Source organism: Melanotaenia boesemani, chromosome 14, assembly GCF_017639745.1.
Source record: "Melanotaenia boesemani isolate fMelBoe1 chromosome 14, fMelBoe1.pri, whole genome shotgun sequence".
Classification (NCBI taxonomy): domain Eukaryota; kingdom Metazoa; phylum Chordata; class Actinopteri; order Atheriniformes; family Melanotaeniidae; genus Melanotaenia; species Melanotaenia boesemani.
In genome coordinates this window covers 5,302,934-5,329,559 of record NC_055695.1, presented here as the reverse complement: position 1 = coordinate 5,329,559, position 26,626 = coordinate 5,302,934, and the positions used below count along the sequence as shown (strand labels likewise).

At 38.0% G+C, this 26,626-nt stretch overlaps 1 protein-coding gene across 4 annotated transcripts in view; it reads left to right on the top strand.

Annotated features, from left to right (window-relative positions):
• Positions 1 to 26,626, top strand: part of LOC121652732 (carboxyl-terminal PDZ ligand of neuronal nitric oxide synthase protein-like) — a 196,756-nt gene that overhangs the window by 134,437 nt on the left and 35,693 nt on the right. For all 4 annotated transcript variants that reach the window (XM_042005671.1, XM_042005672.1, XM_042005674.1 and 1 more), the window contains exon 8: positions 11,436 to 11,600. In XM_042005671.1, coding sequence (XP_041861605.1) covers positions 11,436 to 11,600 — 165 coding nt within the window. The remainder of the gene's footprint in view (positions 1 to 11,435; positions 11,601 to 26,626) is intronic.

Here is a 26,626-nt window from a genome sequence, read left to right as displayed (position 1 = left end):
GCCACTTCTCAGCATCTTTTCATAAAATCTTTGACTTGCTCTCCTTTTTTGTAACTCCATGAGGAAGCCTGTAGCAACTTCAATTAGTTTCATCACAAACACAAGGCATTTTCCAACTATCAAGGACATGTTTACCACACATTCTAGTCAACAGTGACCTAGGTTGATCACAACTTCATGTCACACAGAACTCCTATGATGTGCCATCATGTGAAACTTGGCCATAAATGGTTATGGTCCATAATTTGACAGGGGGATCTGGGTCAGGACAAAGCAGTCATATGGACATATTGATAATGTTTTTTTAATATAGCTTTTGGTCACAAAACTACACTTTGAAAGTCATTATAATGATCTACTAATGATCATGTTAACTTAGTCAGGATAAATGTGTGATCATGAGAAGAAGATGCAACTAGGAAGGAGAAAAGAAGGTGGAAAGAGAAAGTTAGGGAAAGAAATCTTTAAAATAAATGCAAAATGTAATTTCATAGCATTCATAAAAGTAAAACAAATGATGTTGTTAGTTTGCATCATGACAACATAAAAAAATAAAGACTGTGAAGTGGTTTAAAGTCTCTCTTAGTCTTCTATTTTTTTACAATTGGAAAGCAGCAGCATCTGCTTCTCCTCAGCTTAAACTCAGAGTGATGCAGGGACACTAGTTTTGGCCTTTTCTCTGACTGACTTCTCACCAACCTTTCATGACAGACAACAAATTAAAGAAAAAAAAAAAAAATAAAACAGCCTCTCGTCTTCTCGCTGTCTGTAAATTCATTGGGGTTTTGTAAAAGCGTCTCTTGAGCCTGTTTTTATTAGAGGTACCAGCTCCCTGGGACGTTTCAACGGATGGCCTTCCAGTCTGTTGATTTTATTTCTTAGCTAGTGAGTGTGGGTGTGTTAAAATATGTGGCGACTTCAAAAGTTGTAATAGAATTTAGGTCGGCCAGCTGCCAAGGAGTAACAAGGCAATTAGGCAATAAAATTTTGAGTCATTGTACAGTTTAGTATTCTTCTTTCCTACTGTTTCTACACATAAATCTGGAACTTTGTGGTATGCTGATCTGGTTTCATTCTCATGGGGTCATTCAGTCCGAGACGTACACATGAGATGTGTTTTCCTGCTAACTGATAATAATAAACCAGAATAAATGTCACCCAGTGAGAAGAGAAGCGATGTGAGAGCTGAGGATTGATGAAGCTAACCAACATTTTTGTGTTCACATTAAGTCTGCCAGCTTAGATTCTCAGTCATCCAAGTTATAGTAAACAGATTGTAGCTGGAATTCACACCACTCATATGAAAAATGTTTTTAGTTTTCACAGACAAGTGGGAAGATAAAAATTAAAACAGTTAAAATAACACTAGAACAACATTAAAAGATAAAACAGTGTTTTTGTTTTTTGTAAATTACAGGCTTATAAGCTGAATTCAGAGTAGTTAATACCTGTTTTTAACTGTCATCACACACTGGAATACAAACTGATCAGAACACAAAGCTCACAATTTTCCAACACAAGCACATCCAGGAATCGTTTTAAACCTGTATGTTTCCAAAATGAACATTTGTCAAGTCAGCAAAAAGATTCATGGGAAAATAACATCAAAGGAAGAGGAGAGAAAGAACAGGCGCAGAAGATTTTGACATTTTATATGTGACAGTAGTGTTTGAGAAGATCCAAACACAACATCCTGCTGTACTTCAAAAACCAAATGTCATCAGATAGAAACTGTCCCCCCCGAACGACAAAAGAAACCAAACAAAAGCTGAGCTGCCTGTAATATGCAGTCCTGGGGAGAGAGAGCCATTTATGTAGTTGAGACTAAACACAGGAGAGCAAAATCCTCAGGTCAAGAGAGACAGGGACAAAAGATCCTTGCCACATGTTGCAAACGTTCTCGTACTTTCTCACCACCTCGACCAGCTGTTCACTAAAACTATCCGATCAGCCTTCCATCTGCGGAAATGCAGAAGTGACAGCTTCATGCTTTTCCACGTTAACGACACTCACCTCAAATGTCAGGCCAATCGCACAATACTCTTCATAGCTCCACTAGGAGAAAGGTCTGTGTGCTTTCAATCTCCCCTCCAGGCAAATGACTATTCTCACCTCTAATCATGTGACCAAACCGTTTCACGTTAGCCTTACTGGTAAAGGACCCACAGGATGATCAGGTGACCATTCCAACAACAGAATTTAAGTCAGAAACTAGTCATTGGTCCGTTAGACCTCAAGAAGCATTTCGGATGACACGTGAAACGTCTTGAAGAACCAAAAAAATAGTCCTGTTTCCTTTTAAAATACTTCACATCAGGTAATTTTGTTTTCAAGCTGATCCAGAAATGTCACAAATTTTAAAGCTTTGTGTCAATTTTGTTCCCAGAGAACTTTCAGTAGTTAGATCTGATGACTTTCATGGTCTAAATACTTTAAGGACTCAATTATTTCTTTAATAACTGACAATAAAACATCCATTTAGTATTTAACAAACTTAGTCATTGATAAGGTATCTTAAATTAAAACCAATTAGGTTTTAGGCCTGGCAGCGACAAATGAGAGACTTCTGAGGCTTGAGACTGCACACCCTTTTTCTTAATGGGAAATGTAAGAAATAAAAAAACAGCCAGCTAATAGAGGTGCAGAGATTTTAAGCAGTCAGTGGGAATTAAAAAGAAAATGAGAAATCTTTTACAAATAATGACAACCATGTTGCAAGCTATGCTTGGTCGGCAGCAGATTGTGTTTTTTTTTGGCATCTTGGAAGTCTAGCAAAATCCAGTTTGACCAGCAAGTATTGCATGACAGATGTTTTATTTATTTATTTACATGAGTCATAGTTTTTTTGTTCTGTAACACCTTGTAGAAATTTTCTGTGTAAGTATACCATTATTTCAACCATAATAAAAAAAAAAAGGACATTCCGCAACATGAAGATTTGGTACTGTGGAAATTAAAATTGTTTTTAGTTTTCTTGTGTTGAGTATTTCTCTCATAAATGTTCCTCTAAATACCTGTACAACCATCACAAGCTCTTGTCTAAGCTGTGGTGTCTAGGTAGCAGGAATATTGCATCTCCAAAATTGTAGCTATTTTGACATGTTCCTGGTTTGTAGTGGCCAAGATCCATCTGATATGGATGAAGAAATGGAGTAACCTGTAAATCATCATCATGGGCAGGCAGGACTTGTTGCATATGGGGAACAAGGACTGGCCTGTGTTGCCTGATCCAATGGAAGAGCTATTGTTTCTAAAATTCCTGAAAAAGTTTATGCTTTTTCCAATAGAAAGTGAGCAGAACATGTAGTGTATATTATAGTTGCTTGCTGCTTGCCAAAGCTGCATCAGAACTAGAAAACAATGCAATGGTAGAAGCGCTGATAAATCATGTTTTTTTTATTTTTTTTACATCATGTGAATAACCTGGTCAACGTTTGATAACCTGAAGAAGACATGGCACCAGGATACACTATGGCACAAATCCCCAGCTCTGGACTTCTTGGGTCAGTTTCCTGCAGGTTTTAGATGTTACCCAGCTGCATCACACCTAATTTACTAATGAAGTGATTCTTCAACAGCTTTTTGTAAAGTTATGCACAAGCCTTTTAATGACCCATAAATTAGGGTCAGGTGTGTTGCAGAAGGGAAACATCTAAAACCTGCAGAACACTGGCATAAGAGTCTTTAGATTGGATCCCTGCACTATGATAAGAACACAAGCTGGTAGAGCAATATGATGCTTTGGGCAATATTCTGCTGGAAAACTTAGGCTTCTATTAATGGCGTAGATATTTTAGATTAGAGTAGATTTGATTCCATAAACTTGACTGTCTATTCGAAATCGGTGACAGAAATCCCTCTTTGACACAGCTACAAGTGAAGTATAGACCAGAGCTAAAATGTGTCTGCTGAATCTGAAAGTCCTTTATTTCCTCAGCAGTTGGAGGCCATTTTTAAATCTTTCAAAAACAGACTTCATTATATGTAAAAGACAGGTAGTAGCCATTCTGTTTCAGATATTTAAAAAATGGTACCTGCTCAATCAGTTGAGCCTGGATACTGAGGAGGGTGAAAAATAGTGTTCAGAGTTTCTCTTTACCCTCACAGCACAATTCCAGCAGCAGCAATTTCAGCAGCATAATGGGAGATGTTGACTCAGCCTTCAAATTCTCCATATCTGAATCCGACTGAGAATCTGTGAGGTGGGATGGACAAATAAATCCAAGCCATGCAACCCCCAAATAACAACTAACAAGATTTTAATTAAGAGCTACTGATGGTTTGCTGCTATATACTACTGTATACCTTCAGATGTCTAGTGGTGTCCATCTCAAAGGATCAAAGACCTTTGGTGACAAAAGAGCGAGCTACTCAGCACTTTGGTAGGAAGTCATAATGTTATTGCTGATTGGTGCATTGTAACAGTAAAAGTCACTATTCCCAGGACTATTCTGATTAATGATGTGATCCATTCATAAAACCATTAAATCATAACCCAAAGGTGGAAAAAGAACACTTTTGCCTAGTGAGATCCTCCCCACTACTACCATTTCTATATACTAACAGTTAAGGTTAATGGTTTGGCATATTATAACCGGCAAAGCCACAGCTCACTGATCTTCAAGGCCTTTTCTCAAGAGCCCTGGATGAAGTTGTAAATCTGTAGCCGGCGCTGTTGGCAGTGAAGGAAGCCAGAACCTGATAAACCACTCTGTGTTTTTTAGCATGCGTGTGTGTGTGTGTGGGAGGAGGCAGTCTGTTTGACAGTCTGAGAGCAGCTAGTGTAAATACAGCTGTAAGAGAAGAAATGAGAGCTCCATTTATCGTTTGGCATCTATCTTTAGTTTCCTTTTTATCTCACTTTCTTCTTTGTTATATAAACAGTTTTCCCAAAATTTCTTCCAATACCTCCATGAATGAAATGACAGTGTGTTTGATAAAGGAGGATTCCAGCTGCTTGCCAAGAGCTGGTTGTAGCATGTGTAAATGTGGGAATTGTACTGTAATAGCAGTTTCCCTTTGACAGACAAGACTTAAAGAATTATCATGAGGAGCTTCAGCTGGTTGTTGTTTTTCATCCTCTTTCAGCTCTCTGCTCAGTTTGAACATGACTGCTGTTTTCTGGCTTCTGCTTTGGAAAACAAGTTAAAATGTCAGTGCAAAAGGAATAATTTTGCAGAATGAACAACACAGGGAGGGAAGAATATTTTTGAATATGCAGGTTTTCAATCAGCAAGCCTCAGACAGACTGCTAACTAACAGTGTGGGATGTGTTTCACTGCTTACCTTTTAGGTTCTGAAGTTTTCATTTTTACACCAATGATCCAAGGAAGTGTTTTCATTCTTGGATCCTGCATGAATTCTGAGTGCTCTCCAGGCTTCAAGCAGTTCCTGAGAATAATTGACATCCAATCTTAGCTGTTTGGGTTCATTTTGCTGTGACATTTTTTGGAGTTATGGCGACTGACTCGAGGGGGTTCTATAATTACAGGTCAGGATAAGGTGACACTTTTCACTTAAAAAAACTGTTTGGCTCTAAGGGGCTTTCTTATTGCCTTTCTTATATATATATATATATATATATGTACACTACCGTTCAAAAGTTTGGGGTCACTTTGCCATGGGATTCAATAGGGAAGTGACCTCAAACTTTTGAACGGTAGTGTGTATATATATATATATAAATATATATATATATTTATATATTGTTCTCAGGTTTATTGAAAGTGTTTTTAAAGCTGACATTTTTTTTTTCTTTTTGTGACCAACACTGGGTAAAACTCATAGCTTATCCAGACTTGTGAAGACCATGTTAGCAAATAGTCACACATTCAGCAGATCCTGCATCCAAGTTTCCTTCTGACTGTTTCACCTGTTTATTTTGTGCTTGTGAAGTTATTCGGTTGAGTAAAAAACAATCTGTTTTTTCTCACATTTGTTAACAATGCCCAAACATGTGGTGTTATAATATACTGTCCTCAGTTGTTGGCTGGAATATCTTAATCTGATTGGACAAGTGATGTGAAGGAGTGATGTGAATTGAATGATTTTATTTATTTATTTATTTATTTTGTTTGTTTTCTTTCTTTTTTTTGTAATTTGTCTTGTTTGTTTTACAGGGGTATCATCTTTTCAAACAATATTTTAGTGAGTTCTTGTGTTTTGGATCTTGGTCAGCTGGTGACTCTTGGCCAGTCATGGGAACCTGACATAAGCAAGGCAAGGCAGTTTATTTGTTCAGCATATTTCATGTACAGGACAATTCAAAGGGCTTTACATAAAACATTAAAATCATTACAGATATTAAGAAATAGTAAAAAGCAGCAACAAATAGCAAGAATCACAATAAAATCATAAATTACATTAAAATTATTAAAAAGATAAGTTAAACGTTACCATGCAGATTTCATGCATAAGCGCATGAGAAAAGAAATGTTTTTAACCTGGATTTAAAAATGGCATAACAGCTAAATGCTGCTTCTCCATGTTGAGTCTGGACTCTGGTTTGGACTAGTTGACCAGAGTCTTTGGATCTAAGAGCTCTGCTAGGTATATATTCTCTGAACATATCACAGATGGATTCTGGGCCTAAACCGTTCTGGGATTTGTAAACAATCAGAAGCTTTTAAAATCTATTCTGTGACTGACTGGAAGCCAGTGTAAAGATTTCAAAACTAGTGTGATGTTTAATGCTCTTTTTAGGAAGTCCTGTTAAAAGACCATTACAGTAATCCAGCCTACTGGAGATGAATGCATGGATGAGTTTCTCTTGGTCTTTCTGGGAGACTAAACTCTTAATTCTGTTGATGTTTCTGAGCTGGTAAAAAGCTTCTTAGTGAAGCTTTGATGTGGCTGCTGAAAGTCAGATCTGAGTCTATCAATACTCCTAGGTTACGAACTTGGATTTAAAGAGCCCAAGTCTCCAGGTGTTTACCAGTGCTGGCCCTCTTCTCTTTGCTACCAAGCAGAATAATCCCAGTTTTGTCTTCATGTAATTCTAGAAAATCCTCCCTCATCCAGGTGTTTATTTGCTCCAGACACTGACACAATAAGTCTATTGGACTGCAGTCATCTGGTGACAGAGACACATAAAGTTGTGTATCATCTGCATAACTGTGATAATTAATGCTAAAGTTCTGTAATATTTGACCCAAAGGGAGCAGATACAAGTTGAACAAAAGAGGTCCAAGGACTGACCCCTGGGGGACTCCACAAGTCATGGCCACTCACTCGTATTCATAGCTGCCGATCATAACAAAATAACTCCGGCCTTCTAAATAGGACCTGAACCAGTTAAGGACCGCTCCAGAAAGTCCAACCCAGTTTCCCAGCCTGTTCAACAGGATTCTGTGATCCAAGATATCAAACACAGCACTGAGATCCAACAGAACCAGGACTGATACTTGACCAGAATCAGTATTCCACCTAATGTCATATAACACTTTGACCGGAGATGTTTCAGTGCTGTGATGAGGTCAGAAGGTGGATTGAAATTTATCAAGATTTCCACTTTTATTTAAAGTCATTAGGCTGGTGAAATACAACTTTCTCAATAATCTTGGGTATAAAAGAGAGGTTAGAGAGCCAGCATGTATGCAACCTGTGATTGTCAGCAGCAATAGTGGTGGATCCTCCACTTTGTGTGCAGAAGACTTGAAGGAACGGGGCTAGATTGGGCTTGTGCTGCTTGTGCTGTGACTGAACTGGTGCCCAGCTTGAAATGTCTCCAGTTTATTGAGTTTATTTATTGAAAGTTTACATCTTCTGCCTCATTTTACCTATTCACTACATTGTTAGATTAATGTTAAAATAGATTTAAATAAGTGAGGGATAGAAGAGTTAAAATGTGTGTTTCAAAAACTGTCTAATCAGTAGAAAATTTCAGGACAGTCCTGTGGTACGGTCACAGAGCCCATGTTGAAGACCTCTGATATAGAGTGTATTTGGTCTGTTTGAGCTGTTTTATGTCAATTAATTTGGTTAACTTGTCAGATGGATAATACTATCAGAACTGTGAATTCTAACCAGGCTTCAAAATAGTAGAAGCTACCAGTAATGCCTCCTTAGGGCTTGTTTCATGGCTGAACAGCTTCAGTCTTTTTCAGATTTTTCTGTGGATACAGTTTGTTTTTGCAACATGAAATATAATATGGTTGAATGTTGAATTTCTTTGTTTAGCATGATACGACTGGGTAGTAAATGTGGTGTTTTCTTAAAATACCATATCAAGGTACATTTTTCTATCAGTGTTATGTCTTAACCTGCTGCTGCTGATGCTCTGCCTGCTTTCTCTTTCTGGTTCTCTGTAATTGGGAATAGTTTCCACGTCTGCGGTACCTGAAGGCAAACATGTCATCAGTTATCCTCTCCGTTAGTCTAAATGCTGAATCATCTTATTCATACTTCAAGTTACTTAATCTTCTCTGCTTGCCCGACAACACTGACAGTTTCAAAAGCATTGCCACATCCTGCTAAACATCCGTCACTTCACGGCTGAGTTGTTATCTCAAGTGTCTCAGAGGAACAGAAAAAAAATGTTTTCTACTTAAGCAGAAAGAAATGTATGTGCCATATTCTCTATTCCTGTCCTTCACACTCATATACACTGGTCAGCTACAGCATCTATATCATTGACAGGTGAAATGAATAATATGACAGTATATATGGGATACATTGGAGTGTTCTCCTGGAAAAACTTGGGATCCAACAAACCTAATAAAAGTTATTTACAGAAACTGTTCAGAAAAAGGGCAGAAATGATCAAAAATAAAAGAAAAAGCAAGTGACACAAGCCAACAGATCAATGCATTTGTAAGGGGCTGATTGGCCTGGACTTTTTTAGCCAAAAAAAAGTTTGTAGCCTTGAAATATGAACACTTTCATGATTGTTAACTTGCAAAACTTTTGGGAATCCAGCTGCACCTTGAGGTTATTAGGTTTTTGCATCTATTTGTTACTTTAAGATGTACTACTGAGAAAAAGACTGCTGAAGACCAAGCCTAACCCCATCTATATCACAGTTGGACTGCCCCAGAATTATAAAGTGCCCTATCACACTGGAGGAAAATGGCTCAGGAACAGCTCAGAAAGCACATGAAATATCCCCATTAATTAACCCAACCTCCAAACTCGGCAGATGGCAATGTGACTGAGCATTCGCAGGATGGACCAGAACAAGCCTGATCCTACACTCCAACACTCAGGACCCAAGGAATCCAAAGCCACCAAGGGACACTCCCTGAGCTCCATTCCCATCTGGTCACATGTTTTGGCAGCAGAAGGGGAACCTATGCAGTTGTTTTGTTTTTCAGGTGGTTTTAATGTTTTGTCTTATTAGTGCCTATTAAGTCACAATAATATTACTCTGCTATCCTAATCCCTACACGATAACATGATGATGCCAAACAGTATATCAACCTGGATCATTTCCTCCTATTAACCTAAAAGAGCGATCTCTGACAACCCATCAGTCATGTGATCCTCTCACGCAGAGTGTGTCTGAGTGAGTGAGTGTGTGTGTGTGTGTGTGTGGGTGGGTGGGTGTGTGGGTAGGTGTGTGTGTCAACAGAGGGTGCTTAAGGAGAGACAGATGGTGATGTGTTTTTTCGCAGGTTCCCTGAGGCAGGTTCAGGTCCAATTTAATCAGACATCCAACTTGTTTGCCGACCCCTACCTGAGTTACAATTCTAGTCACTCTGAAGCACTTCCCCCTCCCTTGTTTATTTAAATTCTTATTTATTTACTTATTCTTGGGATTCAGTCAATAATGTGCACAAGGTATTCAGACTTTACTGCCATGCAATGTTGTTAAAAATGCAGAGAAAGCAGAAACAACTTGTACTACACAATATTAATATGTGATAGAAAATGCTAGATTAAATAAGAGTGGAGTTTTTTTTTTTTTTTTTTTTCCATCTTTCTTCCCAGTAGAGACAGTAGGGGGTAAATAGGCTTTTTGGTTGAATAAAGAAGGTTAAATAAGAAAATAAATAAACAGACAGACTGTCTTTGCAACCACAACAGATAGGTGGTACAAACTCCTGCTGTAGGCTTTCTGATTGGTTTAAGCAGCTTTGTCCCTCCTTTCATAATAAATTTTATTATAATCATCATTATTATTAACTTTATTGAGAAATTAACTAATCTTAGACTAAGACACAAATTACCATGTTCAGTACCAATCAAACATTTGCTTCACCTAACCCTTACATTTGAATGGGTTGTGTTCAAACTTGTAACTGGTGCTGGATATGAAAAGTTGTAGTAATAAAAATATGTTTACAGTTCAGTTTATAACATAATAAATGAATGTATGGATGGATGGATGGATGGATGGATGGTCTTAATGCAGACTTCATTCTATAATCTAATGGTAGGCTATGTATATGATCTGGGTTATGAACACATGTAAAAACAAAGCTAAATCCTGAAAAAAGCCATGAACATTTCTTGTTGGACTGAAATAATGTAAACTATGTAGACTATGAAACCTGATCTTTAACACATCTACCACACTCATCATATCAGTGGATTTGATTTGAAAAAAAAAATCATGATGGTCCCATTATAATCTGGGTATGAAACACCAAAAAATTAAACCGTAAAATAACTTATATAATCTTACCCTATCTTTGTCAGTCTTCTGTTTGATGGTTTTTTGTGTAACATGTAACGGAGGTTCATGCTTTTCTTTCTAAAGGTCTCAGTTACGGTCATAGAGGGTTTCATTATTGCTGCCCTTTCCGCCTCTGCACCTATTAACATTTTGAAAAGACTCATTTTGTGTTCCAGCCAAAGTTCCTCCTCTTTATTTCTGTATTTTTTTGGGGGGGGGGGACTGGAAATAAAAGATGAGTGATTTGAATGCAATTCATTCTTCCTGTTTTGTTTTTGTTTATCTCGGGTTTCATCACTGCCCCTCCACCATCAAAAACAGATGAGCTGTAGTGTGATTAAGGCAAAATATCAGCAAAACAAAAATATTTTTGACAGCCTGAATGAGAAGAGGGCATGATGTGGGGCTGGTTACTAAAGCTTTGAAACAATTAGGTTGTTTGGTGCCTTCAGATGAAGAAGAACTGAGTCCCAAAGCTCATTACTGCTGGAGTGAAGCACTTCATTCTCAGTCAGCATTGCTTGTTCCAAGCTCAAAATCAGATGCTTGTTTTGATGATGGCTTGTTCTCTGAGGCATTTTAGTGATGCCATTGCTCGTCCTGTTATTTATTCATTAGTTGCTTTCTTTTTTTTTTGGGGGGGGGGGGGGTCTTTATGCCTGTCAGTATCTTCAATTAAAACTTGTGGAAAAGTTGACAGTAGTTTTTGAGTACAGAAGTTTATTTGCTCTTTAAATAATTAATGATTAGTTATAATTATTATTTGTCCCTTTTAGGGAGCTATACTGAGCACTTCTCTTTTCTTTTCCCCTGGTTTTAGGCTTCAGAAGAGGCTTCTCTGCTCTTGTCCAGTCCCAGGATGCTGCTCCCAGCACTGGGCACACTGGTGCCACCCGGTGCCCCCTTGTCAGTCCACCACCAGATCCAGCTGCTCCAGCAGCAACTCCAGCAGCAACAGCAGCAGACACAAGTGGCTGTAGCACAGGTGGGTTTAACAAACACAGACATCCAAAAAGATACTGCAGTCATACGTGATCCTCAAAGAGTTTGTCTGCAATAGCACTTGTAAGCAATTATAAATAATTGCTAATTTTTTGGGACTTTGCAGAAATATACCATGAGGTGAATATGAAAGTTGTATTACTCCCATTTCATTTTAATTATCTTTTTTCATTTGTCCAGCTTATAGCAATAAAGTCATTAGTATAAGTCAGGGGTAGGCAAATTTGGTCCTGGAGAGCTGCAGTCCTTCAGTTTTTAGATGTTTCCCTGCTCCAACATACCTGATTAAAATTAAATGGATCCAAAAGTTCACCACGATCTGCTCAGTGACACATTCATTTGAGTCAGGCCTGTTGAAATAAGGAAACATCTTAAACTTGCAGGACTGTGGCTCTCCAAGACCGTACTTGCCCAGCCCTGCTATAAGTGATACTTGAATGTCGAGTGGACTGTATGTTGCCTTGGGAACTGCTGTAGTACTCCGTTTCAGTTACAGAGTCCTTAGACTAAGTGACAGCAGCATTATGCAGAGCTCTTTACACACATCCTCATTCATTTGGCATCTCAGAGCAGCTCTGTGAAGCATTTAACTTTCAGGCTCCAGCAGGTTTGGTGTGAAACTGCACACATAAAGATCCAGACATGCAGCTTTGTCTTGCAGAAGTTGCTTTTTCTTGAAAGATTAGCAGCAAGCATAAAGCAAGTTTTGAATTACCTCTCATTTCATTATACAGTGGGTGTAGTTGTACAGTTCGAACAAGTTTTAAAGCCAATATTTGGTCTGAGCAGCTTTATTCTTCATCACGGTCTGAACCCTCTTACAGAAGCTTGTCATTTCTTTAAGCAGTCTTCAGGAATTGTTCTCCTTTCCAAAGGTCTTCTTCAGATGCTTTGTCCTCTTCCCTGTCGAGAACCCTCCTTCAGACTTTCTACCACGGGTTTTTCAGCCCAGTTCTTGTGACATGTGGCGTAGTCTCAGCCTTTTCTACCCGTTTCTTTTCCTGAAGAATGGCTTCCTGGCAGCCACCTGTCCATGAAGACCATTTCTAATCAGGCTTCGGGCAACAGTAGATCACTTGAAGATCCAGAAGCATCTCCCATTGACCCTGTGTCAGGTCTTTGGTGGATTTGTTATCAGGACATCACTTTCAGATCCTGTTCATCTGTAGTAGATAGTCTTTTTTTCCAGGCCTTTCATTTCTTCTTCAATTCTTTCTTTGTCCAGTTTTATCAAATGTTTAATGGACACACTGCACATCCACTTTTTCAAAATATCTACCTAATAACTCTTTGGAAATCACATTGTTCCTTCAAAAATCTTATTTTCTGTTTCTCAAACTGTTATCTTTGATATTCTTCATACATGCAACTAAAGAAGTGGAAACATATGTCGTTGTGACAGACTGCTAGTAATAAAGAGCTAAAAGAACCAATTTAACATTGACTCTTTGCTAAATTGGCTGTTTTGTGTTGACCTAACACTGGTTAATGCCTTTTGTTAGGAGCCTGTTTTATGTTTAAGTGGCTTTACAAACAAACAAAAACAAAACACTCATTCCTCTAAATGATCAGGTGCAAGGACTGGACTGAAAAAGCAGCCTGTCCAAAGAAAATTTTTTAGAAAACTACTACTCAAGACCACTTGAAAAATTACAACAAAGTTAGGCGTCATGTAAGCAACATATAAAGAAATGAGGGCGACTCATACTCTCTAGCCAAACAGCAGGAAGACCAAATCAGTGTCTGTTCTGCAGCCCTTTATTTCTGGAGGCTCTCGCCAAAGAGTAAAATTGAGTCAAAGATTTACTTTTGTTGCACATCCTACTCAGACACTCGCTCTGTTTCTCCTCTGGGCATCCTCCATCAACACATTATTCAGTCTTTTAACCTCTGTCATGAAGAAAATACCACGCATGTTTATTTTCAGTCCTTTCGAGACCCTGTTGGCACTCCACATGGTGCCAGTGAGCACCTTCCTCTTTCTGCAGGTCACACCTGCCCACCAGAAGTTTGAATATTATATAAGAAGGGGAAATTATGCATCCACTAAGGACACAGTTGCAGTAAGATAAAGATTTGAGAAAAAGGCTGAGGAAAAAAATTAAGTGCATTCAGAAGTAGATATAAATCTCACAATCTGAGTAGCTGCAGTGAGGAGGAACTAGTGAACATGAACTTTTGGCTCATGAACTGGATCAACGCAAGACACATACATACACCCACCCACACATAAACACAAATACATTTTCACACGGTTTGTCAGTCTGCATGCAAAAGGCCAGTATTGTAGAATCTGCTGCATCATAACTGAAGATAAACTGATGTGTCATGGTTTTCAGACAGGGATGCAGGACTCTTACCTGCAGATGTTGAGCTGACTCCAGTCACAGCTCACACATTCAGATCGATCATGTCCATGCTGTAAATAAATGCCATAAATTATACAATGAGCAAGCCAGCGGTAGCTGCTCACTGGCAGAGATGCTGGTGTAAAATTGTTTTAATGACTCAGAGTTTTGGCACATGAAAGGAAGTATTTCACTTTGTTTTAATGTCGAAAATGAGTGTTATTTTGCTGAGGTGGGTGTTACTGACCTTGGTAAATGGTCTTAAGTTGACTGAGCTGCTGTAACAGTTTGTATCCACTATGCATCTGAATTAGTTTTCACTTTCTCCCCAGTTTCTTTTAATTAAAGGTTTCTTTCTATCTTTTTGTGCTGTTGTTGCCTGCAACCTAACACTGCCGTTGTATTCTTGTAATAATTTTTCTCACTATGTTAAACAAAAGATTTTCAATGATGACTTCTCATTTTGATTTGATTGTTCAAAATTAACATATGTACTCCTTTCCTACATCAAAAATCCTACATTTAAAATGAAAGCCTACGAAAAATGTCCAAATTATTACATCTCATTATTTTAGAATGGGGATCCACAATTTGGATGTCAGCTTTTTCTACAAATATCTACCAATATAATTATACTTTTGGGGGGTTCTTTACTGCAAAACTGATTTAAAAATGAAGAAAACTTCAATTTCAGTTGGAAAAAAATAAGTTATAAATTTAAACACTGTTTTTTATATATATATATATATATATATATATATATATCAAATGAGTGTATGAGTAAAAGAACAAGCTAAAAAAACATATTTATTTCAACAAAGAAGACTACAAGGGGTCCTTGAATGCACCATGAAGTTTGGAAGTTTGGTTACAATTATACCACAAACAAAGCTTGTGATTTTCATAATTCTTCAGGTTTCTTTAAAGCCTTGTTTCAACCAGCAGGTGTGGGGAGGGGTAGATCGGGGTGCATTGTTTTGCATTTCCACTTTTTTAGGATCCTTCCATTGGGGTACCAATCTAGCCAATCCAACCCAAAAGGGCGGAGCTTGACACACTGCAATCTGTTGATTTATTGGAAAAAAATGTCACCTTCCATGCGACCTGGCATAAAAAAAACTAATTACGTAGTTAAGGCAGTTATCGCTATCCAACTGATACTCCACCTCCCAGGCCAGGTTACAGTTGGCTGTGGGAACGAGATTAATTTACAAACTATATCCACATCCTAACTGTCCCAACCATGGAAACGAGGCTTAAGATTTTCGGTGGTAAGAATATAACTATGCCTAAATGCTCTCAGCTGTGTTTGTCTCTGAAATAACTGAAAAGGTTAGTTTTCATTTACAGCTCGCAGCTGTGGTCAGGCCACCACATTTGAATACAGTTACTGAATCATTTCATTCCCATTGTATTCAATTTGAGAAAAAAAAGTAATTTGAGGGGTTTTGAAATGTATAGCTTTTATCTTAAATTAGTTATTAAAGAAATCCCACATTATTAACAGATAAGCAAAAATGAGAAACCCCTTAAATTGTAGCTCCAGAATATTTTATGTAAATCATTAACAATGCTGGGCTCTGGTTCTAATCCTGACATATTGAATTATTTTATTTTATTATTCTTTCCTGATGACATTAACTTCAGAGTTTACAGTACTGATTTTCATTTAAAGATCAGTTGCGGTTTTGGCTGGCCACTGTCCTGCAGGCTTTAGATGTCTGCTGCTTCAACACACTAGACCCAGATTAATGGTTCATTAACAAGCTTGAGCAGAACTTGTGAAGAAGCTATCAAGGAGATCCATTTCATTTGAATCAGGTGTTGGAGCAGAAAAATGTTTAAAATCTGTAGAACTGTGGCCCTCGAGGACCAAAATTGGACATTCCTTTGGAGAATTTAGAAAACCAATTAACGTACCATGTTGTTTTTCTGTGGGAAAAGGCTGCAGTACCAAGTGATAACCCACCCACACAAGCTCAAACCAGGAACTGTCTTGCTGTTGGGGACAGTGTTAACCACTGCGCCACCATGCAGCCTCATAGAAAGATACCAAAGTCAAAACTGAAAACCAAGGTGTAGTAAAGAATTTTTCAGTAAAATAGTTTTTATTATTATTTTTAACCTCATATAACACAAAATAAATAAATAAAATGTTCTTTGTGGAAAAGGCAAGAGTGTTGTGAGAAAAGTGCTGTGCAGAATAAGTGCAAAAACATTTTAATGTAAGTGAGGGTAAATTATAACTTAGAAAATTGTTTTCATGTTCCTCTGATCTGGTGGAGATGTGGAGAGGCTGAGCAGGTACACTCTACTATAGTAAGTAAGTAAGGTAATGTTTTTTTATAGAATAGAAATACTTTATTAATCCCTTCGGAAAGCCCTCAGGGAAATTTGGGAGCACCTTTATAGTACCTATAGTACAATATATCACCTTTCAAGTAAAACATCGCAAAGTGCTTCACAATTAAACATAAAAACAACACAGGTGACATGTGTCTGACATGACTGTCCATGATGTGTTGGCGTTACTCTGTCCTTGAACTCCTGTAATGTGTTAGTTACACATCTGTCACAGAAGCCCCGCAGGTTAAAATAGCCTTGTACTGTAATGTAGACTGATGTCCAAACTGTCTATGCAGCTGCAGCCATTCTCACACCCATCAAAAGCTGCTTCTTTAGTATAAATAATGAACATGAATTGCATCACTTATCTTGCCACATCTTTAACTTTTCTAAGGTAATTTTTCATTAGTTTTCCTCTTTAAATAGTGTGTTGCTCAGCAAAATAGAAAATGTTTTTATATGGAATCATCTTTTAAACTTCAAATAATCGTATTTTGGAAAAATCCAAGCACACACAGCCACACACACCAGTTACTTTATTGGTCTGATTAAGTTAATCTGGATAGGAAGTAAGGGATAATCCCCGACAAGGTGTCCATTATCGCGTCAGACGGTTGCCTCCGCGAAGTCCATTCATTTATGATAATGAACACCTCGAAGGGCATTATCCCGCTTATACCATGGTCACTTACGAAAGAAACAATATTAAATAAATTATTAATGCATTAATGTTGTTTTTTACCGTTAAAAGCTCAGTTGGCCGTAGTTATGTTACGAGACACAAACATTTCAGAGGGCGGGTGCAGCTCTTACACCTTGTGTGTTCAGAGGATGATGCGACATTTTGCTTCAAATGGTCTAAGTCCACAGAGAGTTTCCTAAATCTTTCAATAAGCCTGCAGGCTGCTTTCCCAGCGATGCCCCGTCACAGATGTGATCTGGTGTGTCTCCAGCGGCGACTCTTAACGGCCTCTAACACAGAACCTACAAGTCGGTTGGCCGCAGCTGTTGTATTAGACCTGCTCAGTGGAGGGAAGGGAGATGATTGCTTAATGTTATGTTTCGTGACACAAAGTATCATTTCAGAGGGCGGGTGCAGCTCTTACAGCTTGTGTGTGTTCAGAGGATGATGCAACATTTTGTTTCAAACAAAGTCCACAGATAGTTTCCTAAATCGTTTTTATTGCAAGAAATATTGTCCACCATTCACTCTGATCATTGTGTATCAAGACAGGTGACAACCTTTTTAAAATTAAATGCAACATTGCCGTTGATCGTGACATTTCATAAAGATACTGGCATGTCCATAGTGGCGTTTGAAGGACGGAGATTTAACGTTTGTGGACCCTGACCACTGCTGGTTGGGACATTGCGGGATGACAAAATGTTGCTCCATTCTCGTCTCTCCTGGACTGAAGGAGCCCAATATGCCTGCAAGCTGCTTTCATAGCAATGCGCCGTCACAGGCATGATCTGGCGTGTCTGCAGCCCGGCATCTGAGTTTCTGTTGCCACGGTTACGAACTAGCGTTTAGTCAGCGCAGTAATTTACAGCAATAAGGCTATTTGGCCGGAACTTCTTTTAAAGGTGTCCATTATCACTTTTTAATGGACACCCTCCAGCCAGTCAGAATAGAGTATTCACCCAGACCATGGTAGAATCGTTGGTAATTATTAAGAGCTTGTGCAGAATAATAAATGTAGGGCCAAGAAAAATACATTTTGTCCTTCCTACTTTTGTCCTTTTTATATTATTTATTCTTGTATACATTTTGGGTTTTTATTCTATTTCAAACACCTTTTCAGTGGCAGCTGCTGCAGTTTTGTTATGCACCAAAGTATGATAACAATAAAGTATTCTGATTCCTACTTCTCACAGACTAAATGTCACTGAAAGGTGAAAATAAACTTGCCTGAGGCCGTTTCTAAGCATCATTAATAACATAGGAGGGCTCAATCTGCTACTGAAGGCAAAACACAGGAAACGAATTGACCTACATTGTTCAATCTATGGATTAAAATGTCAGGGAATACAGGGATTGTATGACTTAACTCCTCTTAAGACCTGCAAAGGCTTTTTTTCAATGACACTACACACAGTAGATTTTGAAAAAGGAGTCATTTTAGAGAAAGAAATTTTACATTTTGCCTTATTTATACATATTTTAGAAGAAATTTCTGGCTTAAATCAGAAATTGATTTGCAGCTTCGATGAACCGAGCCCTGCTTCATACCTTCTTTAATGTATTTTTCTTCTCCTCTTTATTGAGTTTTATCTCTTCAGACCTTAAGTGTTTATTCTGGTGATACAGTCCCTACTCTACATCTTTGTCTTTCAGATCTTGTGTGTAATATCTTAGTTGATCTACTGATGAAAATGCTGGATAAAATTCATAACTACATTTTCATAAGTGTAGGATAGTGTGAAAATAAGAAATGCTGTGTTTATTATCTTGAAAAGAGGGATTTATAAGCAGACATGCTGTAGGTTTGTTCTCTGGTGTTTTTGCATATATCGTTTATATATAATATATTGTAAATATGTTCTTGCAACATATTTACAAGTCAGCACACCCCTACACTCTGGACCTTTAAGATTCCAGACTGTTTCCTAACATTTTGATAAATGAATTACAGTTCAAACATGTTAGAAATCACAAAAGTGATTCCAGCCATAATTTTCTTTCCATTTGTCACCTGTCTTCTTTACACAGCTTGTTGACCTCTACAGCTGCATCACAAAGTGATGCTCGAAAGCAATAAGGCGAAGTGTTTTTCTACCCGCTTATTAAGGAAGAAATTACCATATGAGGTGAAGAGGGGATTGCTTTCCGCTGCTGAAACTGCCTGTGACTTTGCGGTTTCTACTTGGGAAGCTGGAAAAATTTTATTTTTGAACCCCGCTGACGAGACCGAACGGAGGTCAAAGTAAATGGAGGTAAATTAGCAAGCCGGTCAACACTAATCACAGCTTACTTAGAGACGAGTGGAAGTGGAGATGTTTAATGAAGTTGTGAAATTGAGGGAGGGAACGTCAGCTATCTGTGTTCTGATAAAAACCGTTGTGATGCAGCTGCAGCTCCGTCACACCTTAATGGAATCAGACCTCGGTCGTTTCAGCTCTCTCGCTGATCTTTCCCTCAGAATTTTCTGAAATCAGTTTTACGAAAAGCCTCCTGTTGCTTTTGTTCTTCGTCGTGTCATAATCTTAATTGTTTTCCCTAATTTTGTGTATTTTTATAAACTGCTGTGATTAAAAGCTGCAGAAGCAACAATTACACCTCCAAGTCTTTATTTTTTCTCTTTTTATTCTTTTTTGCCCATTGTTGCTTTCCTTCTCAGCATTAGGGACAATCATCCACCAACCCCCCTGTCCTTCAACTTGTCCATAATCTACCGTATCCATTATTTCTCTCATTTCTATTCAAACTTCTTCTTCGTCACACACATTAGTTGCATATTTCTTATGTTTACGTGTCATTGCACCAGCAAAATGATAAAATCCCTCCAAACTGCAGACAAAAAAAAAATGACGCAAAGAGCCATTGGAGAGTTTTCAAACACTTTCAGATCAAAGGGACCTGGCGTGGGCAGTGTAATGTGGTCATGATAATTCTGTGTGAAGCGTGCATCCTCCGCCTGCAGTCACAGCACACACACCAGTCCTAATCGCCTTACACTGTGGGTTTGGTTGAATCAGACTGCTTAGACAGTGTTCCAGTTGCTAAAATGTCCACATTTTAACAGCTAAGTTCATAAATAAGGTTTGTTTTGTTTCATTCTTTCATTTTGATTGTGTTAAATGTGAAATGCTCTGAAGTGAAGCAATTCGCAGTCTTCTAACCATAAGTGTCTCTTCTCTTTTTTGTCTCATTCAAAGCTCCACTTTCTCTGCTTTTTCCTTTTCCAAACATTTTGAAAACACAATAAAAAAAAAAGCTTATTTGAATTATTTATCAAAGATAAAATCCTTTAAAAAGAAGTAAATTTAAAATCTTTGCATGAAGAAAATGTTCTACTCTACATGCCTCTGCGAAGATCTCCAAATTAAAATTTCTCTGCACAAATTTTTAAATTTCTAAACCATAATATGTAGGTCCTGACCCTGCTGTTGACTTCAAACAAACCCAGACGAAAGTTGAATATTAATTTTTCTAGACAGAAACCTTTCTTAGTCTCCAACTGAATTTGTCCTTGGGCCCTCTTCTCCTGGGACATAGTCTTTAACAACGAGAGCGATGAATAGGCAGAGTGATGCCGCTGCTTAATGAGACCCTTAACGAGTCTTTTCAAGTGCTCGAAGCTCCTTTAGTTTCAGGATAAGCGAGCAGGTGGTGTTGGGTAGCAGCAGGTTTATCACCGAGGGACCACCGCTGTGAAATTCAAGTGCTGCACCTATTAATTGGCTACGTGTCAGCGCTCCTACTTGTAGTAGCAGCTTTGTAAGTTTGTAAAAGAATAGGTGACATTGTTGTTTCCAAATCGGCAAGATATGATCTTTTTTAAATTCTAATGCAAACTTATTCCAGGTTGCCAGACAAACAGGCTAAAAAGGACCAGATTTTATCAGTGTGAGCAGACTTTACTTCTGCAGAATTTGCTGAATTTAATCTTATGTGGCTGCTTCAGAATGAAACATTGTGCTGTTTGGGATCAGATATCCTTCTTTAAAATACAGGTCTGACTTTCAAAAGTATCACTTCTTATCTAGCTTATTACTTTTTATTTATTTGTTTTTATCTTGTATAGTTGCCACCATTTTGGCATGGAATTATTCAGTGTCCTGTTAGGAGCCTTTGCAGCTCAATAAGACATTTAACACAAACATCAGCAGGACAAATGTGACAGGTTTTATTACACACCATGCTGGAGTGGCTGAACTGCTGTCAGCGAGGAAGGATATGTCTGCTGTAAATTACACCACTAAAGTCATCAACAGGGCGTCCAGTCTTTGCAAATGAGTTCTGCAGAGGCCACGGCACAACCTAGAATCACCTTTGTTTGCTGCTGAGAGTGAGGATAATGGATGTAGATGATTGTCCTCCACAAGATGTTTTTTCTCTCTGATGGATGGATGTGAGAGAAGAAGATGAGGCGGTGAAATCTGACTCTATCTTGCGTCTCTCCACCCCACCAGCTCATTAAAGTAAGGAAGGTGTGATGAGGTTTCATCGAAGGAAAAAGACTGTGTTCTTGTAAATGGAAGAAGGAGGAGTGAAAGAGATGTGAGAGATAAGAGATTCGGAAGAAGGATAATAAAAGCAGGTGGGGATGGAGAGTCTGCTTCTGGCTTTAAAGTGCAAACATTTTCTTCCTATACTTGCATCTTTATGCATATGCAAATATATACATATTATTCAACTAAAAATATTTTATCATTGGATATATTGATACACTTACCCTAATCCTGTCAGTTTTTCATGGTTATCACCTTACATTGCCCAAAGTAAAAGTTATTCACAATTTTTATTAGTTTTGTGCTTTTTCTGTAATAATCTTCTTAATAATCATTACAGATGGATCATTGTGGCATTTCCAGTCAACACGTTCTTTGACCCCTCAGCTTTTCTGTTTCACTACAAGTCTTTTCTTTTTGTTTTTTTATTTATTTTAAATTCATTGCATGGTAATATTTCCGTATTTGGACAGTTGTGCAACAGTAATTTACAATATTTATGATTTTTCTAATTTAGAACACTAAAAATAGTCTTATAGATTAATGAGCACATAAACTTGAAAATATTCAGCTTCATTAAATAAGAGTTGTTAATTTTCTGAACTATTTGATTCTGGTTCTTTTGATCAACCCTTTTATTGACCATTACCTAAAAATAAACACAAAAAAATTCAGTACAAGAATGTAGATATAATAATCGGTGGGCAGTTGATCAACTCAACCTGACATACAATATAAATATACAATAAATATTGCACAAACAATAAAATAGTATAAAATCTGATGTTTTAACACTATTTTGATCATTTTCGCAGCAAAGGGAAATAACTGCAGCACTTTGTAGAAGTTAAGGTGCACAACAGTGTCTCAAATTGCTGAAGCATCCTTGATATGCTGGTCCATTTCCAATTACAATTTGCTTGCATGGCTTTCCATCTATTTATTATTGTTATTTTTTTCCCATAAGATGCATTACCACTGGCATCTAGAGCAAAAAGCCCTTATCCTGCCATGATAACCAGTTCCATGTTGCCATATCAAAGTAAAATGAGAAACCAGGGAGTCGCTTTGAGTACTTAATGACCTCTAACTGAGCCTGTGTGATGCACTGCTGTCTGTAAATACACTGCTCCGCTTCCCGGAAATATTGCAGACACTTGTTCAGACGCCATCTGCTATTGATGAAACAATTTTATCACTCAAGGCATCATGTTAAATGTTTTTCTGACAACACGGTGAACGCCTCAGTGTCACCACTGAGAAGCTCCTCTCAGTTGTCAGTTTAACTATAAAATGCCCCCCTCTGTACATGCAGCTTAATTTAGTAGAAGGTTGTTTGGCTCAATATTTCTTTCCCAGTTAGTCACCCAGCTTATATTTGGCACTCTACTGGGCCATGACCAAACTTCAGGGTTGGGCTTAATCAAATGGCCGAACCACACAGCCTCTCCTGTCAGAAAATCTTTAATAAGTGGTCGTCTTTTATGCCGAGCCTTTTCTGAACCATTCTTGAGATTTGAGACTTTGATAATATTTTTTTAAACAGCTGAAAGCAATTACATTCTCTGTATGACTAAAGTGGGGGATAGGATGGTGAATATTTGATTGATAAACAAGAAGTCACTGCTACTAAAAGTGCTGGGTGTGAGTGTTTGTTTGTGTGTTTGGACCTGCACTGACTGAATGGTATCCATCTCTCCTGCCTTCCTTTTTTGTATAAATGATTCAAAATGTAAAAGAAAATGTCATCCTTTCAGCCTTAAATTGAAATGGAGTCTGCTTTAACCTTGCACAGCGCAGCAGACTGTGGCATTAAGGTTACATGAGGATCAGAGCTGCCACCAGAGAACCGCGAGTCCTCTATTAAAATTTTATAAAGGCACAGTCTTTTCAATACAAAGGCCTTGCATCTATTGCCCATGCCTTGTCAGGGTGTATTTGCATTTTGGCATATACACCCCCACCAAAGCTTTTCCCCTTTTTCTGGTGTTGCAACACTGGTGTGACTTGAGATCTTTCAGTTGTTCCTGTTAAAGAGGTTATTGCTTGTATTCAATCACTTGACTTTTGCAGGTTCACATGCGTCTGGGAAGCAAAGTGGTGATCAGACAAACTAAAATGGCTAAGGTTGTGGAAGGAAGATGCAAGATGTTGAGTTTAGATGCTTAGATGCAAGCTCCCAGACTAGATATTTTAAGAAAATTGACCTATGACATCCTTACACATCATCCAAGAACAGTTTAAGTTCATTTCCTCAATATCTTAAACTATCTGGAGCTTCAGACGAGCTTCTACAAGACCAAGCTTGGAAACATATGACTTCCTAGTGTGTGGATGGGTCAGTCGCCCCTTGAGCTTTAATTTATCATCTAAATAACAGAAGGTAACAGAGACTGTCCCTAGCCAATCAAATAAAGCCATTTAGAAACCTTTAATGACATGATCGCTGCCGACTCTGGCATGCTTTGAAGCAGCTTCTTTTGAGCCCAACGAAAGCTTCATAAGTCATTTTTCCAGATGTGTTTTTGTAAAATTCGTGGCCCGCTCCCCTTTTTTTGGGGAACCTTGACTTAATTAAATCAGTTTCACAATTTGAATGTTTAAAAAAGCCAAAGATGACACAGATGTAAAGCTTTTGACTCCAGTCAAAAATAGGTTCAATGAGCATGCAAGGTGTTGACCAAACCTCCATGTTACACAGAACTAGTAAGGCAGATGTGATGTCACCTGAATGCACACAATGCCTGATTTATACCTTATTCAATGTTGATTCAACTTGAGACAAAAACATGGTAAACACACTACCAGTAAAAAGTTTGGACACACATTTCTTTTAGATTTAATGGGAAACTATTTCCACACTTTAGAGAAAATATTAGAGGTTTTCATCAAGCTGTTTTTTAAGGCTATTTAATGAACTCATTATTACATGAAGGTCATTTAAAGTCAAACAGGAGCAACACAAAATGTTTTATGGGGATTTTGAAGGGGTTAAAAATGATTGTATGAAGCTAAAGTGTTTCACATTTGAGCAGCTGCAACTCAGACTAAAGCAAACAGCCAGATCAAAAATCCTTTTGAATTGCAACCTGTAAAACAGCTCAGAAATGGCTCCACTTTGGATAAAATAGGTCAATACGGAATCCAAATAATATTCTCTTCTTATTAGGGTATTTAAGAGTGTTTCATTCAATGGTGGATAATCTAGAACCTTGACAGTTTTTGCATATTCGTGCAAACGGGGCCGGACTTTCTCTTGAAACCAGAGAGCCGCAGTTAGAGAGGCAGTGTGCTGTTACACTGATCCACTTCTATATAATCACATGGCATCTAGCTGATTGCTGCAGTACTGAGGTTCAAATGGTGTAAATAGGCACTTTTAGGTAAGTGATGGACAACTTGTGCACTTTGTTTCTTTCGATTTTTCTCCTGTTCTTTTTTCAATTGTAGTTTAACAGAAAACAAGATACACTGTGGTACCCTGACCTTTCCTCACATCACTTAAGAACAAGTTCCCAAGATATTTAAACTCCTCCACCTGAGACAGTCTTAGAGGTTACTTTACTAACACAATCACTACTGGATTATTACAAATTGATTGGTTCAATTTTTTACTGTAAAGACACTCAGGCGGGTTACTGCTGTTGCCTTGACAACAGCCAGATTAATGACTTTGCCATTAAAGCACAATGTGATGGATCAATCGCTGCCTCCTGCAGATTCCACCAGATTCTGGAGTCAAGCCGTCCAAATACGAAGACTCAAACATTCACTGCTCAGCTTGCAAAGACAGATTTTTGCTTTCCTAAAAAAAATTTTAAAAAGTAAAAAGGACAGCAGTGAAAATGAAATGAGAAGTATTTACAAAAATAAAAGTTGCAAAGTCTGTCTGGCTTTTTATCTTTCAAGTCATTTACTTTTCACCTTAAAGGCTAAATAAGTAACATTTTTTCTGTAAAAATAATTTAAAAGGAAGCTATTCTATAAACAATCTGTCTCTCTACATCAACTATGAGTGTATCTCAAACCGCGTACTTACATGAGTGCACTGGAAGGTAGTGCATAGTGTCCACTAAGCACTACTTTCTGTAGCGCATACTATCGTGGGTAAGTCCTGATCCAAATTGAGCACTAAAGTTTTGCACTTACCGGTAGTGGTGAACCAGCATTTGGCGGTGATTTTTCTCCCGCTTTAATTTACAGAATAAATTTCCAACTCTTCATTTTACTTTCTTTTGTTTACTCCTTACTTCACCAGTAAACTTTATCGCATCCATCTCAGGATCCTCCTCGAACTGCACGAGCTAGAACGTATGCTTGTTTATTTATTTATTTTCAGGTATACGACCCTCGTACATGCTGCCTAATTGCAATGCCGCTCCATTAATATACTTTTTTTAGGAAAACAGCAGCATCCTAGCCCCCAGGTGGTAAATGACCTACAGTGAACACACATTGTCAGTTTATATGAAAGCAAACATTATTTATGTTTTGCAGACTCTTATCTAAAGTGATGTACAATCAACTACGGCTTAGTCAGCTGTACCATCGAAACGGGCCGGTTCCCTAACCAGCGGTGTTTCCTAATCAGTTTTCAGATCAAGGACCATTTCGTTTACGCCAGAGACTCCGCAGTGCTTAATCTGGAAGTTCAACAATCATAAATAAACATACGGAACCTATAGCATTAATAATTTCTAACACTTATAGCCTATGTACGTCCACGAATCCGGCTAAAAAACTGCTAATATTTACGTGTGCTAACTTTACAGCAGCCTCCACCAAATGATCAGATCCATAACTGTTGTCAGGGATACAAGAGATAGGAAGCATGCTTATAATATGAGAAGAAGCACAGCTTGTGATGTACTGCAGCTAATAATGATAGAAGAACAAACATGAAGCAGGAAGTTTCTCATTTCTTTATTTTCTTTTTTTATTCTGTTTCATTTCTCTTAAAAGCATATTCCTAATGGAGGCTAGTGCTTGTCTGTCCCTCGATGTGATTTGCATCGGCAGGTTCGGTTTCTTATATTCAAATAGCTAACACATTAAGCTGCCATCAGTTTAATGGGAAGTGATGCGCACATGAAGGACTCGACTGCTTTGGAGGCAAAAACACATCAACATTTCATGGGCT